The sequence below is a fragment of the Struthio camelus genome, chromosome 1 (assembly GCF_040807025.1).
Source record: "Struthio camelus isolate bStrCam1 chromosome 1, bStrCam1.hap1, whole genome shotgun sequence".
NCBI classification, from domain to species: Eukaryota; Metazoa; Chordata; class Aves; order Struthioniformes; family Struthionidae; genus Struthio; species Struthio camelus.
In genome coordinates, this window is record NC_090942.1 from 103,063,245 (window position 1) to 103,081,427 (window position 18,183).

The 18,183-nt window shown below is 39.4% G+C and overlaps 1 protein-coding gene across 5 annotated transcripts in view; it reads left to right on the forward strand.

Moving 5' to 3' along the window:
• The window catches only part of EPHA3 (EPH receptor A3), a 234,633-nt gene that overhangs the window by 19,250 nt on the left and 197,200 nt on the right, over positions 1-18,183 (forward strand). The window contains exon 1 of one of the 5 annotated variants that reach the window (XM_068909029.1): positions 7,095-7,136. The exons of 3 other annotated variants lie outside the window; for them this stretch is intronic. In XM_068909029.1, coding sequence (XP_068765130.1) covers positions 7,134-7,136 — 3 coding nt within the window. In that variant the 5' untranslated portion in view covers positions 7,095-7,133. Of the gene's footprint in view, positions 1-7,094; positions 7,137-18,183 lie in introns of those variants that run through there. One more of the 5 variants, XM_068909021.1, reaches the window with a different exon arrangement.

Below are 18,183 nucleotides of genomic sequence, written 5' to 3' on the forward strand. Positions count from 1 at the left end.
TCTGTTCTGTGAATGGAAAAGCCCCAACATCGGGAGCCCCCCTCACCTTCGGAGAAGTCGAGGAGAAGTGGCACTTCGAAGAAGTGCCATCAAGCCTTCCTTGAAAGAAAGAGCTCAAATAGTTGTGGCAGCTCCTCTCACTGCCTTGCCTTGTGTGCCTCCCCTTTGATGGTGCTTTGTTTCCTTCTCCTATGGTATTTTATTGCACTACTCTTGGGATGACAGCTCCTAGCAGTTTTTGAGCATCTGGCTCTGCCTGTGTCTCCTACCCCATGAGTAAACCTCTGCCAGCTCCTGCTGCCACTTCTGCCTCCTTGGGAAACATTGTCCCTGGTCTTGATGAGGGCTAGGAATTTTTTTTAGTCCAGCAACTGCTTTTTTTTTCCAGATCTAATGCTTCCTGAATTTTGAATGTTGGCAGCTATTACTTTTTGATCCTTCTGCAGCTTTGGGCAAGCTGATTCACCTTTATCACTTTTACAGAGATTGATAACAGTATTTCTGCATCTCTGCCTTATGGGATTTAGTTGTTAATATTGGAAGTCGTGCCTTCTTGATAATAAGTGTTATGCAGGCGTTTAGAAGTATTTAAGGATTACTGCTTGGTTTACTTTTTTTGAATTTATATATAAATCTCTCTCTCTGTTTGTGAACAAATTGTTCCCCTCTCATGGGGAAGAGGTGGGAAGAGAGTTCATGCTTCTTTCTAGTGGTGGTTCCTGCTGACTTTTCCCAATAAGAAACCTTTTATAAACAGGATGTCCAAGAGAGAACTCTGCAGCAATTTCTAGCTCATCAGTTTTTTTGTCTCCAGTTGCATTTTTTCATTTTGTTTTGCAAAGCCTTTTTTGTTTCTCTCGCAGTCTCCTCTGCTTTACTCTACTCCTCTGTTCATCTCCCTGCAGCTGTGCAGATCTACTGCTTTGCTCCCTGCAGCTGTGCCTCTCTTGCCTTAGATGCCTAAAGTAGTTGGTAGGGAATGATACAGGGTATCTGGGGGGCTATAAGAAAAACAGATGTGCTACATTACCCCAGCAGAAAGGGTCCCCAGATCTCTCAAAGCGATTTTAATAGCTTCTGCAAGTCTGTTAGGTAAATCCAGCACATCTCATCTGTGTGTGTCTGTGCACACTGTTCTTATTTACTGTAATATCCATGGATATTAAAGCCAAAGTAAACCATAGAATTGGACTGATGTCTTTACATGTTAATGAAATTTTTAGGTGAAAATCACATGATAGTAAATTAATTTAGATCCTATATTGTGAGTGGTTCTGTAAGAGAACTTGGACAATAAACTGCAGGCTTCAAAGTACTGTGAAATTTTAAGCTTAAATAATGAAACATGAATGCAAAGTTTAAAAAAAAAAGTAACATTTATCCTATCTGAATATAATTTTTGCTATGAAATGATATAATAATAGGTACCTTGAATAACATAAGAAAGAGATGCATTTCTTTCAGAGCCCTTTATTTATATTCTATTAATTAAACCTGGTAAATATGGCTGCATCTGTCTCCAAGCAAACTAAAATATGAACTTAAACTTCAGTGGAAAAACATTATAATAAAGATGTCACATCATATTGAAAGATTGCTAATAGCACAGTGGTGATTTACAAGGTAAAGCTAATAGAGCTACAGTTGAGGCTGTGATTCACAAATGACAATGTTGGTATTGTGCCAGTTCTTCTCCAACATCCAGCAGTGTTCTCATCTGAAGCCATAAATGCTGATGTGCTGAGTAGGGCAACTTACAAATTTTTAAAAATTAATTTAGCCAAGGGTATCTAAGCCTATTACTAGGTTAATCATTTTACCTGAGCTATACATGGAGTTGGTTGATTTCTGCCAAAATGACCTAAGCTGGTTGTCATTTTTGGCATTCCGTGGTTATTCCTTATTCTGTTTTTTTTTTTCTTTAAGTCTGACTTGACTTGGGCATTTATAATAACAGTTTTCCAGAAATTCCTGAATATTCATGTTCAGATTTATAGTTCATTTGTATTCAAGGATTTCTGTGTCCCACATAAAAACACTGTGATGGCAGTGTTTTAGACCATGGTTAATAATATCACCCTATAAGAATGTGATCTCTCCTTCAACCATCCCACACAGCCACAATCTTGGCGTCAGTAACACTGATCTGGTCAAGCTCATTAAAATTGCTTAAGTACAAAACATTGGCCCCTCTAGATAGCTAAGCAACTGAATTACAAATATAATAGCTGGCTTTACTGATGCTTGAGCGTGATTGGCAGCAACCTCAAGGCCTGTATCCTGTACTGCCATCTCCAGCACCTGCCTAGGCAACCTTTTTGTAATGCCAGTCAGTCAAATACCAGTTTCATTTCTATAGGTTTCATTAAAGGGGAGAGAAAGAAGAGCTACTTAGTCTGTGCACAGTATATTATTGATATGCTGATTAAGCATAACGCAAGTGATCATTAACTGCAATTCACGTAAATTACAGCAGCACAGATGTGGGGGTTGGGAGGATAAAAAAGCAAGTCACTTTAATAATAAACAATAGAAATGTGATGGATAATTCATACAGGACAAAAAGAGTGGAGTCTAAATCCTGCTCTGCATATTCATGCGAGTAGTTGTATTGGTTTCAGCATTTTTTTTTCTCTTGTGAGAAAGATGTTTCAAATTTGACCCTAGCTCAATGGTTTGGGGGAATTTTCAATAAAATATCTTTGACAGAACTGCAGTGCAGCGTTCTCCAGTTGCATAAGTTGTGACCTGATCTTTAAATGTTCATCACCCATATTTATGGACTTTGAGTGCTTTTTTCTGTTTGCTGTGTGGTTGGTAGAAAAGGAAAGAGAAATCATTTCTATCTTGTCTCTGCTTGTAGCTAGAGAAAAGAATGCTCTGGCATTTATTATTCTCATGTAATAGATAATTGTGAGGAAAAAATATCCTGTATGTGATCAAAATTACTAAACTGTAGGCCAAATTTGAAAAGATTGGTTGGGAAATAAAAATGCTCTCTTGATCATGAGAGTGGTTTTCTAGGTCTCTGAGTTCCTTCAGATTCATGTGACTTCTTCAGCAGTTGAGGGTGCTCAGTACCTTAAGATGCAGGGCACATCCTTGAGTTGCTGACTGTACACTGAAGTGCTTTGAAAATCTGGCATGAGTAACTTTATTTATTCCTAGTTCTCACTCATGATCATTTGGACAAAGCAAGTTGATCATCTCAGTAATGGAAACTGTTCTCTAAATATGAGAGAAGGGTAATATTCTCTGCTTCTGTAAAAGTTTGTACTGAGGAGGTCTGAGCGTGCAGGACTGAGGTTAATGAGAGTTTTTTCTGTCAAGACAAATTGGGTTAAAATCCAAAATCTTAGTGAGAAGGAGGAAGAGTTCTCCTTTTTATATTTCAAAAGCCAGAAAATAGTTTATCATGTGAGGATGTATTACTGCCCACCCATGAAAATGACAGTTTCCTTAGCTAAACTTGTTCCGCTGTCAATAGCGTGCAAAGGTGGCACTGTAGAAAGTTTCTGGCCTTTTTTTGTGGAATACCAGGGACAAAGTGACTGAAGAAGAGTCTGACTAATATATATATTTGGATATTGTTCATAACAAGATGCAGGGGGAGAAGAACTTGCTCATAGTTATATTTACCTGTGATTAAAAAAAATATGGAGAGGGGCTATTTATGCTCAAGTAAAGTGCATTCAAGAATCGGGTATTTAGGCCAGTGGGAACTGAAAGTTTTCTTGTTTGTTTGAAATAAGTTTTCAAGATTAATGAGTATTTTCATGAGCACTGGAAATAATGAGGTTTGTTTTCCTACGACTCTGTGTCTTGTGGTTAATTGCATGCTCTGATTGAAGCTTTTCTTGCAGTTAGTTGTTATGCCAGTGGATTTCATGGTGTCATGCTTCAGCCTTCCCCTCAGCTGGGCACTCTGGGAGTTTCTCTACCCTACGCAGGTCTGTTTTCACACCATTACAGAACTGTAGAACATCTCAGTCTTCATTCAGATTTGAAACTGGCCAACATATACAACAGTAATGAACAAACTCATGCACAACCTAAATGTAGGGTGGTGGTCGTTGTTATTTTTTAGCTGATTGACATCTTAGTCTGTATTCATTCCCTGTCCCTAGATGCCAAAGCTACCTTGTCAACTTATGAGTAATACCATTTTTGAAATGGGGGATATTACCAAAATCACCAGCCTGTTGTGAAATTTTTATTAAAACATTTATCACATGTTGCAGAATGAAACAAACAATATCAAATGGTTACAGTAAGACAAAAGATTAAAACTGAAAAATACCCAAATAAAATTAAAAACTGATGCACTTTTTTTTGTCCAAACAAAAACAGGCATGCTATATTATGTTATATACTTTTTTTTCCTGTTCATGAGCAGAGGATTTTCCTTAGCACTTCTTAAAGATAACACAATCCATTAAAACCAAGATTTATTTGTTTTGCTTGAGGTGTCAGGTCTGAAATGTTTTATTTCATCTTATACTGAATAGCTGATAGAAAAAGTAAATTTTTTGGTTAATATACTCTGTTTTTTTTTTCACTGAGCTAGTTGCTTCTCGGGTACATAGATAGTACATTCTTTTTAGTTTTTTTTCTCCTTTCTTTGAATGACTGAAAGAAAGACTGTGAGTAAATAACACCACTTCTACTGTAGCTTTCATAATTTCTTCCTTTCACCTCCAGTTTTCCTTTCAGCTCAATGCTGTAATCAAGCGTGTGTTCTATTTCTCCTTCGCAGACTTTTTGCTTTCCTCCTAGCAGACAAAAACTATTTGAATACATTCTTTTATTACGGTGAAGTGAATGACTTTTGCTTTGCATAGAGAGACTTAAAAATCTGCTTTTTTTGAAATAAAATATATTCACATTGTCAGAGCCCTGAATTCAGGATATGAAGGCTTTCTAAAGTCTGTGGGTGCTTCCTTTATACTAAATCAGAACATGATGAAAAATTATGTATTTTTCCCCCTTTCTGATAGGTGAGACTTTTGGTGCAAGATGATTATTTTAATTATGTGAAAACTGTTAAACTGGCAGCATCATTTGGGCCTACTTTCTGAATATAGCATGAACATTTTGTTGCCATTCCTGGAAGCAATGTGCAAGTATCCAAGGGGGGGGAGTGTGTGACTTCTAGTGTACTTTAGCTGTACCTTTTGGTTGGTTTGTGCACTGTCTTCAGCTGCTTTCATTAAATGTGCATTTAAAAGAGAAATTTAAACCTGAAAATGTAGATCGAATTGACTAAGCAAATGGGGGAAATATGCTGAAAAAATTTTGAGATAATGTATATTATTTCAAGATTATATTTGACTGGCTCCGGTTATAAATAATTAGTTGCTGTTACCAGAAAGAAATGCCTTTTTAAAATCTGGAGCACTGGAACATTCTTTAGATTTGTTATTTTGATAATTCTAATCTATGTTCCTTTTATTTGAAAAATTGTATGAAATATTCATATCAATATCAAATGAAATATGATTATAATCATACTGTGTTTTGGTACATTTAAAAATAACTTTTAACTTGATATAAAGTAAAAAGTATGCTCATTTTTATTCTAGGGTGATCATTTTTTGGAGGAAAAAACCCTTTTTTTCTCTCCTTTTCTTTTGAAACTAGTCTTTTTACCATGTTACTTTAAATTACGAGTTTTCGGGATTTAAAGAAAAATACTACTACAACAAATCCCAGCTAAATATACAATAAGTGCAAAGTCCATGGTCCATTTTTTTTATAATGGAAAATAAGGGGAGAAAAACCTCCTATTTAATTAGCCTCACGATCAGTCATTTTACAGACTGGCAATAGGTTCTTATAGGTTGGGCATCAGATTTCTGTGGTTTCCAAAAAATGCAATTTTCGGCTTGTATTCCAAGACTTAAGATTTTATTTAGAGCTGGAATTGCAGATACGCCAGCTTCCAATTTTTCTTTGTAACGTTCGAAGCTGAAAAACAGCATCATTTCCCTCATGGGTAGAATTTTATTGCTGTCAGCCCTGTCAGCATAAACACAAGCCATTTGCAAATTCTTTAAAATGGGTCTGGTCATCATTAGATATTTTTCCCTGTGTAAGGAAATGCTTACTTTATAATTTTGCCCGTTTTCTGTTGTGCTGAATTTATTTGCCTAAAATAGAATAAAATGAGGAAAATACAGTAAAATTAACTTGCATGAAATACTGTATCATTTGTCATAGGGGCACACCACAATTGATTTTAAGAATGCTTTTACAACATTAAGGCCACAGGAATGCTGACTATAATCTCCATTTAAAAAGGCCAGTAAACTTTTTCACCTGATGGCATTGCTGTGATTGCACATGAATTTTTACAGTCCAAATAGCTTTGTAGGTAACTTATTCTGGGATTTTCCCCCCCCCCCCAGTTTTCTGAAAATATTTTCAGATGTAGAATGATCGTCCATATGAAATGGTATTTCATGGCAAGAAATGTAAAATTGTTCTTTTCTAAAAGGTGCTGAAAAAGAGGTGTATAAATGCGCTAATTACTTGCTGGATCGTGTGTTGAAATAACGAAGCTGAGAAGGCAGTAGTAACTGGCTCGGCAGGAGGACCGCCGCCGCGTGTTGCTTCATTTTTCCCCCTCCTCCCAGAGTTGTTTGTGAAACCACCTGAGGATTCTCAATGTTAATTTGTTTGATAATTTAGCACAATAACTTCCCCAATGCGATTCTTCCAAATCTGCCTACTAATTATTAAAAAAAAAAAAAAAAGAGAAAGGCTTGTGTTAACTTGAAAGTGTATTTTCTGCACGTAAGCAGTGTACCTCGTGGGCCGGTGCGCAGCGGGACGTGCCCGGGGGGCCGTCGGCGAGAGCCGGGAGCCTTTGCGCCTCTGGCTCGCACGGCGCGCGGAGCCCGCGCCCGGCGAGCCGGCCGGCCCTTAGTTCGCACCGGCCGCCTGCGCGGAGGGGCGGGCGGCGCCGGCCCCGCGCGCACGAGCGGCGGCCGTTGGGGCGCTGACCGTTACGCGTGCCTCCGCGCGCCCTGGTCCGCCGCGCCGCCTCCCGCCGCGCCGTGCAGTGCAGCTTGCGGGCTTAGCAAAGGCGCGGCCTCCCTCGCACTCGCTCCCTGCTGGCATCTCCTCCGGCTATGGTCAGCTTTTTTTTTTTTTTCCCCCCCTCTGTCTTTTAACCCCGCGGCCGCCCTTGTGCTCTCTTTGGGTCTCCCCTTAGGGTGGGAGGGAGCAGCGGCGTTTTCCGGGCGTGGGCCGTCAGGAGCTCTTCATGCGGCTACCGACTGGGTTCAGACTGTTTTATCAGCGATGGGGGCTGTTAGGAAATACTGACCGGTTTCTTTGGTGGCAGGGGAGCTCTTAAGGGAGGACTGTCGTGAAAATCAGTCAGTGAACGCACTTTCGGTTCGGTTAGTACGGCTGAGCAGGAGTATCGCAAGGTGCATTTGCTGGCGTCGCTGCTCCCTTCCGAAAAATCTCTCACCGCCCTGCCCGGGCAGTCGTGGGGAAGCCCCTGTCGCAGGCTACGGGTTCCCTGTGTGTTTTCTCTTTTGCCAGGGGCTGACTTGAGAAAGGGTTAAAGGGTTAAAGACTATTTAGGGGGCCGACACAATTTTTTAGGTATCGTTTTGCGTTTCTATTAAGGCATCTTGGGGCGGGAGGGGGGAAGTCTCCATAGGACAGAACCGAAGAAGAGGCACGTGTTCAGCCAGCACGCTACGGCACCGCCGACAGGCAGCCGGCCGCTGCCAGCGGCCTCCCCTCTGCCCCCGCGTCCCCGCCGCCCACCCAGCCCCTTGCCCGCGGCCCCGGCCGGCCCGGCCCGCTGTACCGTGGCGGCGGCGGGAGCTGCGCGGGCGGCTCGGCAGGTGGCGCTCTTCCTTCAGCGCGGCTCCCCGCTGCTCGCTGGTTGCCCTCAGATACGTAGCCCCGCTTCAAAACAGCAGACGGCCTGCCTTTCAGTTTGCGATGTGCTCGATTGGCGTTGGAGTGGAAGGTGTTATGGTGAAATGCATATTTCATACTTAGGTTCTGCTTTTAATCTGTGGTTGAGTTATATGAAGGATAGGCTGGGGTTAAGGGCTCTTTGCAGCGTGTATGGATGCTCTCTGATGCGTAATATGGTGATGAAATCTCTGAGTTTTACAGTGTGACATTTGGTCTGTTCATCTGTGTTAGCTTTCCCTGCCTAACTGCTGTTCCTTGATGCCTCTGGACCAGAACTGCATTTCCAGCTGTTGGAAGCTGTTGATTTTCCAAGGCCCAAAAGGAAAATTAAGACATGTAGAATGATTGTTAGTTGTCTGTTAGCACATGTTCGTATGGACGGGTGCTGCGCTGCTGTGTGATTTGTGTGCTGTTGTATTAGACAAGGAGGGGCAGTCAACACCGTCCTTCCTCAAGGGACTAACAATTGATTTTAGTCATACTCCCGGGAAAAGAATTGGAATTGCTCTGTATGTGTTCTCGTTGTTTTGAAACAAAATAAAAAGCTAAAACCAAAATAAGCTTTTTAAATCTACTGGATATAGTAGCTGTATTGCTGAAGCTTAGTTTCTAAATTAGATGTGAGCGCTCGTGTATACTGCCTTCTGTGTGGAAAAGCCAGGGAATGACAGGAATTCTCTTTGTATCCTTCACTAGTTGCTTATCGTGGAACACTAGAGGTAGGTTTTAATCAAATCCCTTTAATTAGGACCTGTTTAGGCTTCACTAATACTGACAAAAAGTTGCTAATGTGTGGTGACTTAAGTTACTTCAAGTTCTGATGTTGCTCTGAAATCATTGCTGGTGGGAGATGTTGATAATGTTAGTGTAGATTACGAATCAGGCTGCAGAAAGGTGTAAACTGGAATCACTTTTCCCTCACAGCCTCTTCTTAAGCTCTTCCTTGATGCTGAAATGTATCTTGATTTCAGTGATTTTTCAGTGAAAAAGTTGTTTGGAGGAATTATCTGGAGTCCATCTTAGTCACCTTAGTCTATCCAGTCTCCTGCTCTAAGCAGGATTACGGCTAATGTTAGGTCATGTCAACTGTGGCTTTGTGTAGCTGAGTCTAGGAAGCTGTTAAGGATGGAGATACCGCAGGCTCTCTGGGCAGCCTGTTTCAGTGCTGTACAGTCTTCCTAGTAGACAGAATTTTTCCTGATATGTAGTCTGAACCTCTCAAGACATGATATGTGGTTGTTGTCTCTTCTTACACCATCTGCCACTACTGGGGAGAGTTTGGCTATGTTATCTTTTTAAGTCCCTTTTATGTTGTTGTAGTCTGCTATTAGATTGCTCCTTAGCTACCTTTTTGCCAGACTAACTAAACAAGCACTGCTTCTTCACGTCATGTGCTTTTGTGCCCTGTCTTGGTTCTCAGCAATCTTGCTAGTTACAATACCATCCTCATTCGCACGGTAGCTTTCTTAACTGGAAGAGATGAACCTACAGAAGCTCCCTGCTAGAATGGTAAAAAAGATCCAAGAAGAAGATGGAATAGTGTAGATGCTTTATCCATGTAATTGATTAGATGTTTCAGACTAGAAACAGTTCTCAAGCAGCATTAACTTTCATTTTATACACCCTTTACTACCCCGGGGACTTGGCAAGTGAAGATTTGGGCCCTGGAGGATTTATGATTTTGTGGAAAGAGAAGGGAACCGCGTAGTATGGCTTACTTCTCCACAGCTCCTGAAAATGAATAGTCTTGTCCTCTACTATCATGTTTCCCAAAACCTCTTATAGTGGGAAACATGTTTGTATAGAATGTGAAAGTTTTCTAGGCCTTTTCTCTGCCAATCTGAAGAGCATTTTCCGTGATAGCCAGAAATCTTAAACCCATGTTTTCGGCCTGAAGGGAAGATTTCGTTTTTATAAGATGCAGTGGTAGGAGTGTTTCTTTGATTTTTAACAACAATTCCTGTTTGATTTGAGTGGCTTTTTTTTTTTTTTTTTGCTTAAGGCAAACACATTTTCTGAAGGTGAATGGGGCACAAAAGAGAAGGGATAAGGAAGTAATGAGGGCAACTGAACTGAAGTGAAGATGAGAACTAAGAGTAGAATGGCATTAAATGGTAGAAGCAGGCTTGTGGAGAGAGGTGTTCAGTGTGAAGGCAGGTGAACAATCTGGATTGTAATCTGTAGAAAGCAACCCTAATTTAATCTGCTTGTGGAACTATTCCTGCTGCCTTCTGCCTGGAAGACTTGGAACTTCTTTCTCCATGGGAGAGTAAGCAATAAAGATGCCACAAGAACCTTCGTAATGCAGAGGAGAAGCAGGACCCAGGCTCCCTATGACTCCCACTCCTTTCTTCCTGTTGTAAAGATTGATTTAATGTTTTTTGTAGCTGCCATCTCTTCAAAACTGCCTTCTTGAACCTCTATACAAATACTTTCTAGAAGTTCAAACAAACAGGATTCTTACCTTTCCAGTGTTCACTTACGTTAATGCAAAATTAAAATGACAGCCAGAACTTCGGAAGTTAATTTGCTTCCCGACTGTGTAGTTTGATGCATTAATGTGCAATGCGTTCCATCAAACTTATGGGATATGTAACCTGGTAAAGCAAACATTGCTACTGGAACGTGAACGTTTATATTTCCTGATATCCTTGTGTTACCTGTTTAACTTTCACTAATATTTTTATGACACTTTATTAATAAATGTAATGTATTCCTGATGTTAATTTAATTTTACTCTGAAACTCGGTAATAAATGTTTGAACTGTAGAGCGCTTAGGTAGAAGTGCTTTAGCCTGAAGGAATGTTTAGAGGCAAAGCTGAGCTCTGCCCCTTCTGCTGGCACAGTAATTCAACAGCATCTATTAAGAAGTAAATGATTTTCAGATTAGAATGTCCTCTCACAATGAAAACATCCAGAGGGGTTAGCATTGAAAAGATCAGTGGAAGAGTACTATGTGGATGAAGGCTAGGTGAGGTGGTGAAGTAGTCAGTGCACAAAATGAATGTGCAGCCCAAGTGGAAGCTTGCCTGCTACTACGTGACCAGTTTTGCCGGGACCGTTTAAATCCTACGTGATTTTGTTGTGTAGATTGGGAACAGGAGGTATCTCCAAGGTACGCATGTGACTGAATGGGGGTAATGGCTGTTAAAGCACAGAGTTGGGTTGGATTGGGTAGACAGCAGTTCCCAGGTCTTGCAGCAGATAAGTTACTGAACTTCGATATGGTCAAATCTTTAATTTACATACCAATTTAAGAGAAGATACTGTATTGTCTGTCTCATGCTGTAGCAGAAGGTAGAATGTGGGCCAGTTCTCTTCCCAGTTCCTGAGAAGTTTGAGCGTTTATTTTAACGTATTGATTAAAAAAAATGGCAGCAGAAACTGAGAGAATGGAGAAGACTTTGGAAATAAGCATGGAGTGTTGGTGTTCTTAGGCTTTTAGGAAGCCATTAATAGATACGTGACATACTAGATCTTGAAAATTTGTTGTTACGTGAGTGCACTAATGTAATGGCTTGATTTATAAGGTGGAGGGCAGCACTGAGCTCATAGAGTTAGCACATGCTTGGTTAAACCACTTGTTAATAGACATGCAAAATGGAAGGCCTACCATTTGTGTTATGTATGTTGAAATGTGGCAACTTTGAGAACTGAACACAAAAAATAGTTCTACGTGACTGAGAGTTGTGCTTTAACGGAAGAGTGGCAGGTCTACATATAGAAGGTGAAAGTGTAAGGTGAAATAAAAAAGGTAAGGATATACAATCTGTTGGTACTTATGTCCTTTGACAAAAGAATTCATCAGTGGGATAAGGAAGTATCTCAGCTGAAACTGTGTCCTTGGACTCTTTTACAGTGACTGATGCACAAAACTGCAGGATTATGTTTACCACCTTGTTTTACGTTGCATGTAAAATGTATATTTAGTTGTTTCTGGCATGTTTGGAAATAAACTTTTTTTAAACCGTATGCATCTTAGCTGGTGCATGTTGGAGGTATTTACAAACACTGGTCAAATGTTTGTTTAACCTAGTTCACTAGTTGAGTTAAAAGCACTGCTGTGACTGAATGTAAACAAGTTTTTGCGTGACTGCTTTGCAGTGTGTTTTGTGTAGAAATCAAGTTCATTCAGTAACTAGGGCGCTGCCTTTTTTCTGTCTCGTTATGCCTTGTTTAGAAAAATTGATTTAAATATACAGATTCGGACCTTTCTTTTACATTCTTCTATAAAACAGGGATTTTGAATTAAAAACTTACATATCCTTTTACTTTTCTTTGCATGTTCGAATTCAGTAAAAGTTAGATAGCCAGGAAAGACCTAGGAAACAGATAGAAAGCAGTCTGCTTGTAATTTTTGTTCCTTGTGTTTATTCAAAAAAAAAGGAGGGAGGGGAGAGGGAGAAAACCACCAACTGCAAGTGATAGCATTCTATTCAGCATATCTTTTTACTACTAAATTTTCCTCTTTAGCTATTACCAGAAGGACAATAAGGAAATAAGATGTCTAAAACAGCTACCCAGATAACTTTCCTAAACTCAGTTCTTATCGGAAGATAGAACCACTTTTGTCATAGCAAGTGTTATCACTGGACAAAATGAAGGCTTGAGAGAGCTCTAAGGTGTATAGTATATTAAAGTTCTCATTAACCTATCTATGAACTGATTTAGTTCACGCTGGATTTGTATTGTGACTAAGAGTAGAATATAGCTTCATGCAAGTCATGTTCCTGCACTGAACATAACAATGAGAAGTCTCTCTTGATAATGTCTTCTTTTTTTCACTTCTATCCTAAATGAGTGGTGTTTTGTAAATGTGATGAACTGAAATAAATATAAATTGTTACATTTCAGCAGCACGTTGTGGGTGGGTGACATAAAGTGAGTGGGATAAAGTCATGGCTGAAAAGGACAGAAAAGACAGGTGAAAAAAGTGTCTGAGGACAAATCATTGATTGAAAATAGCTAGAAATGCCTTTGTTGTGAAGATAGGGTGAATACAAAAGAGCAACAAACAATCAGCGATGGGTAGTGTAAGCAATATATGGTAAAATGGGAGACTGGAAGGGTTATGGGATGATTAATGACATTATTGAAACGATAGTAAAGTAAGAGTGTCAAAAGTCAAAATAAATGATAAAGACGTATTATTTGAGAGGGAATGGCCAATAAAGAGTAGTAGTGAAACGTCTTAGAAATAACTCAAGATAGTTTAATGAATATGTAATTTGCGTAAAACCTAAATTAGATTAAAGATTTACTTCAGTGTCCACAAATCTCTAAAACTGTAAACCAAGAATAGTGCAAGAAAGATCATAGAGTTTAACTGACTGGGGGACTCTTTCAATATTAGACAGCTTGTTTTGGTGTCCTTTTGCATTTTTCGAAATCCGGAAATCCGAAATCTGATCTGAGATAAGCAGGGATACTATGGGGGGAAACAGTAGACAACACTGGGAGAGATATCTACAGCATTGCACAGAAGGAAACGGAATTAAGGAGAGGCAGCCAAAGAGAGGAAATTCAGGAAGGAGTGAGAGAAGAAAAATTAAGGATGATAGAAGGAGAGGAAAGGAGAATAGAAAATATACCCAGAGCAAAAGAAGAAAGGGATAGTACTATCCCCCATCTGAAATGCTGGAGTTCAGAATAAAGACAGGGTTCAAACTGGAGAAAACACAGAGCATTTGCATTTTTCTGGGCAATCGTACTTGAAAATATACAGCTATGTATGAGCAAGCTGTAAGCTGACAGAACCATACAGTTTACAGATTAAATACATTTTTCCTGTCGTTGGTTACATTAGTAGAAGAGACTCCGTATTTGCTTCATGCCCTTCAGTCTTTATGGCAACATGATCCTTTCTCTCCTTGGCCTTCCAAAGGATTGTCCATGCTTCTTGAGGTCCAGGTGAAGAATGAACGATGGGTTGATCTCAGAGCAGTATTTCCCTCCCTACCAACCCTCTGTAATTCTGTCACAAGCTGTAGGTAGTTTTATGTTACATCATTGTGATGTTGCTTTCTGGCGAGTTGCTTAGTCTTTCTACTGGACCCACAAAATAATCATGGATGGGAATGGAGTGCTGGAGAATATAGGTGGGAGACTGAAAGGTAGACAGCAGCTGCTGAATCCTGTTGAGTAATGCCTGCCCAAAGTTGTAGCTGCAGTTACAAGGTCTACGTAAAATCTCATGAAGTTGATAAAATAGAAACTTTCCATCAGCTCTGACTTTTAGTTTTAAAACACTGTGCTTTCAAAAGTTCAGCAGTGGTTTTATAAACACTTTGCATTGCTCTGTATCTGCAAGCCTTTATGTAAAATACATTTCTCTGTTGTTCAAAGACTATAAAGAAACTACTGGATAACCTGTTCCACTGAAAAACATTCTTTTTCTTGCTAGTGAATTTCCTTTGTACTTTTTTATTAATTACTCCTTTCCAAGATTTAGCAGATATCTTAATGGGTAGAATGAATGCAGAATCCTCATCAAAAGTATTACAATGTAAAGCAAAATTGTAAGAGTTTTTTCTGCATTTTCAGGAATATAGTAGAAGCTCTCTGTGCTCTTTTTTTCTCTCAAGATCACACAAATGGAGACAACTTTATAGACATGATACACTGACCTTTTTGCCTGATAAGTAGTTGAAAATGCAAGTGTTTGATGTGCAAAGTTACATGCAGTTAATTCTGTAGGCATCCTTCTGTGTATAAATATCCATACCTATTTCAGAGCCTTACAGTGCATACTTGTTATCTGTAAGATGCATACATTTTGACATTTTTGGTGTATAATAAGTTTATTTAATGAATTGATTTTCAGGTGCTTTTGGTCACAGTTTCACAGATGCACAGTTTTAGATTGTTTCTGGAATGCTGAAGAGAAAATCCTTAAAGCAAGTAGTTAGTTAAGCTTCCTGAATTCCTGGACTAAATTTCCATCCAAATCGACTCTGACAGAGGCAAAAGGGTGATATCACGGTTGTAATAGGACTGGATGTCAGACCACGATGTGTGACATTAATATATTATGCAGTATAACATATATTACATCCAATCATTCACCCATCTATCCATCCAGGTATTGACTGAGTCCCGTTGACTGTAGAAAGTGGCTATTCTGGCATTCTTTGAACAGTTTTTAGGTTTCTTGTTTTGTGGATAAGGAGGCTTTTCTGTAGGTGGGGGGGAGTGAACATAAAACATTTTGTTAACATAAAAGATACCGCATATCACATGTTTCCCTTTTCCTCATGGTAGCATCTCTTCTCTTTCAGAAAGTGCTATGCATCCCCCTTTACAGGGGTTCCTAAAATCTAGTGGTAAGAAGGTGAATTCAGAACTTAGCAGCAGGTCATAGAGCTTAGTAAATGTGAGTCTAATTCTAACTTAAATCTTTAAATGTCAGCTCCCATTCTTCTGGATGCAGGTGTTTTTTCAGTCTGTCCCTTTATCTTTCTACGTGTTTCACTTTCTTTATTAAAGTTTTAAACATTTTTGCACATGACATTAAGTCCTCTTGTATGCTGTGACACGCAGATTTCCAGTAGCTTTTTCTGAGAAACATTTTTGCTCCACCTTACATTGCAAGTAGGGAAGGATACTGGGAGCAAAGACAAAGGACTAGGCTTCAAACTCCGTATATGTATAGGAAGCGATAATCAAGACAGGAGAGGGAGAACTGAGAATGCAGGGAAAAAGGTGTGTGTGCTGTTTAACGATATGCAGGCTGCCTTTCTGGAGCGTTTACAAAAGCAGATGTTAGTGTTTGGGTGGTGTGGGGGTTCCATCTCTGTACGATTCTTCTTTTCAGATATCTAGACCGTGCACATAGAAGTGCACACACAATTATTTTGGCCCTTAAAGTCACTAATTTTTTTTATTTTTATTTTTTAGAGTTCTAACTTCAATAGAATTGACTGCATCATGGAGACCTCAGTTCTCTTTCCCCCCACCCCTTCTGCTTTGCTTTTCCAGTCTCCAGGAACAGAAATGGAGGTGACGTTTCTGTTCTTGAACTTCTGAAGCAATCAATACATTGTCCTGCAAGAGGCTCTTCACCTACCAAGTTTTCTGTGAATACAGTTTGCCAATTTAGGACTTCGGAATCAAGCATTTGAGACCCAATTTTATAGGAGAGGGGTTTGTTCGGACACATAGTTCCTTCTGTGGTTGGTGCTGATAGGCTTCTTTCATTGGTTAAGCCTGTGAAAGATTCCTCTCAGTGGTTGAATAAGGTCGGTCTTTGTGTTGTGAGGGTAGGGCCACCAGCAGGTATCACAGTTCAAGTTCAGCAGGAGTCTCAGGTGCCAGCACTTCTCAGAAATTGTGAATTTCTTTTAAGAGCAGTGTTCTTTTTGCCTCTCCCTTGCGTTTTGACAGTGGTACGTGCCAGAAGAAATAGTTCTTGTGCTGTTTGTAACCACCCCTGTTCTAGAAGTATTGTGAGTGTGAAATAAAAAAGCTATTTTTATTTTGCTGATTCCCTTGACTGGCAAACAGTACAAAAAGCCCTGACATCTACTCTGAGTTGGCAAAGGGCAGCTATACCATTTCCAACACTGGAAATACGGGTAAGTGTTAGGGAGACCATAATAATTGTTTCAGTAATTTGATGAATCAGTAAATGGCAAATAATGTTGCAACCATTTTCATGACAAAGTCCATGTTATGAAGCATTTGCTACTAGTGAACGAATGTTTTGGTGTGTGGTGCCGTATGCCATGATGTTAGTTCTGCTAGCTCTGCTTTCCACTCAGCTATTCCTGTTGGAACGGGAGTTGTTATCAGTGATTTACCCTTCTTCCCCCCCCCGCAACTCCACAACTCTGAGGGCAGCTAGTGGATAGTTGTAGCGTATGACTGGCTTCAATTAGAAATAGGAACTGAATTATTGGCACTAAATACAAAAACATCTCACAAATCAAGAATTTTTAATAATTCCAGTCTGCTATACAAATCTTGTCTTTTCATCATGCTGTTTCCATGATTTTTCTTGTATTTGCAGGCTAATTTTAAAAATAATCTCCTAAAAGAGTATACATCCTTTTTTATAAACCAATTTTTATTATACTTGAATCTGCATTGCTAAGCAGGATGCTGGTATAGCTGAGTAGCCAAATGTAATGAATGTAGATTGAGGGAAACACTGTCAAGTCTTGGAAACCAGATTTTATTTTACTGGAAATTAAAAAACAGAAACCATCTTACCAGTCTAAAGGAAAATATTAAGTATTAAAAGAATTCAGTTTAATTGAAATGAAGGCTACAGACCAGATCATTGTATGGATACCGCGTTCTTTATGATTTATGGTACTAGAGTGAATGTGAAATTAATTTAATAGTCGTTGATCTTGTAGTGCAGTGTATTGACAGTGTACAATGTGATATCTGTCTTCTGAAGTTTGACTGCTTTCTCATCTCTCAAAGTACATGAAGTAGAGTAATGATAAGGAATGGCCTACATTTTTATTCCTTAACAGGGCAAGAGAAGGAAGCATCTTGACCTTGTTCTCCTTACTGTTTTGAACAACCCATTTGGCTTCACTGGCATTAGATGATTTGTCCTGCACTATTTTCCGTACCTAATTTACATTTGTAACATTAAGTTTTTGTAAAATGCCATCCTTCAGAAGTCTACGTAACACAGTAGGGCTCACTTACTTGGTGATTATACGTATGGAAGTCTCAGCATGTATGCAGAGTTAAAATCTAAGTGATAAATGCCTCTACCTTGCGCCTTTGACCAGTTTGCTTGCCCTGTATTTGCTGATCTATCTCCCCTGAGTCTATTTCATTCCACAGCTCTGAACAGTTTCAGATAGCTTCCTTAACAAGTCCTCAGGTCACATATAAATATTTTATTCTATAAACTTTAGAATTTAAGTTGCCATAGAAGCATAATAGCTAGGACGGCCAGAATTTAGACATGAATACGCTGTTCGGTTTAGTGGCAGTTTTTCGTTAGATATAACATCCATCCATCTGGAAAAGTCAGATATGCATGGGGAAAAAGTCATTTGTCAAGTTTAGATGAGTAGTTTTTCTGATCATGGCAACTTGGTTTTAAGAGATAGAGACTGACTTTCTGCATTGTAAGCTTGGTCAAATCCTAATTTCAAATAGTAAGATGTAGTGAAATCAGTATTTGTGGAGAGAAGGGAGGGAGCTGTTACTCTTGTACACTAATAACTTGTAATGTCTTGTGGCGTTAACAGCTCTAATCTGAATCAATTCGA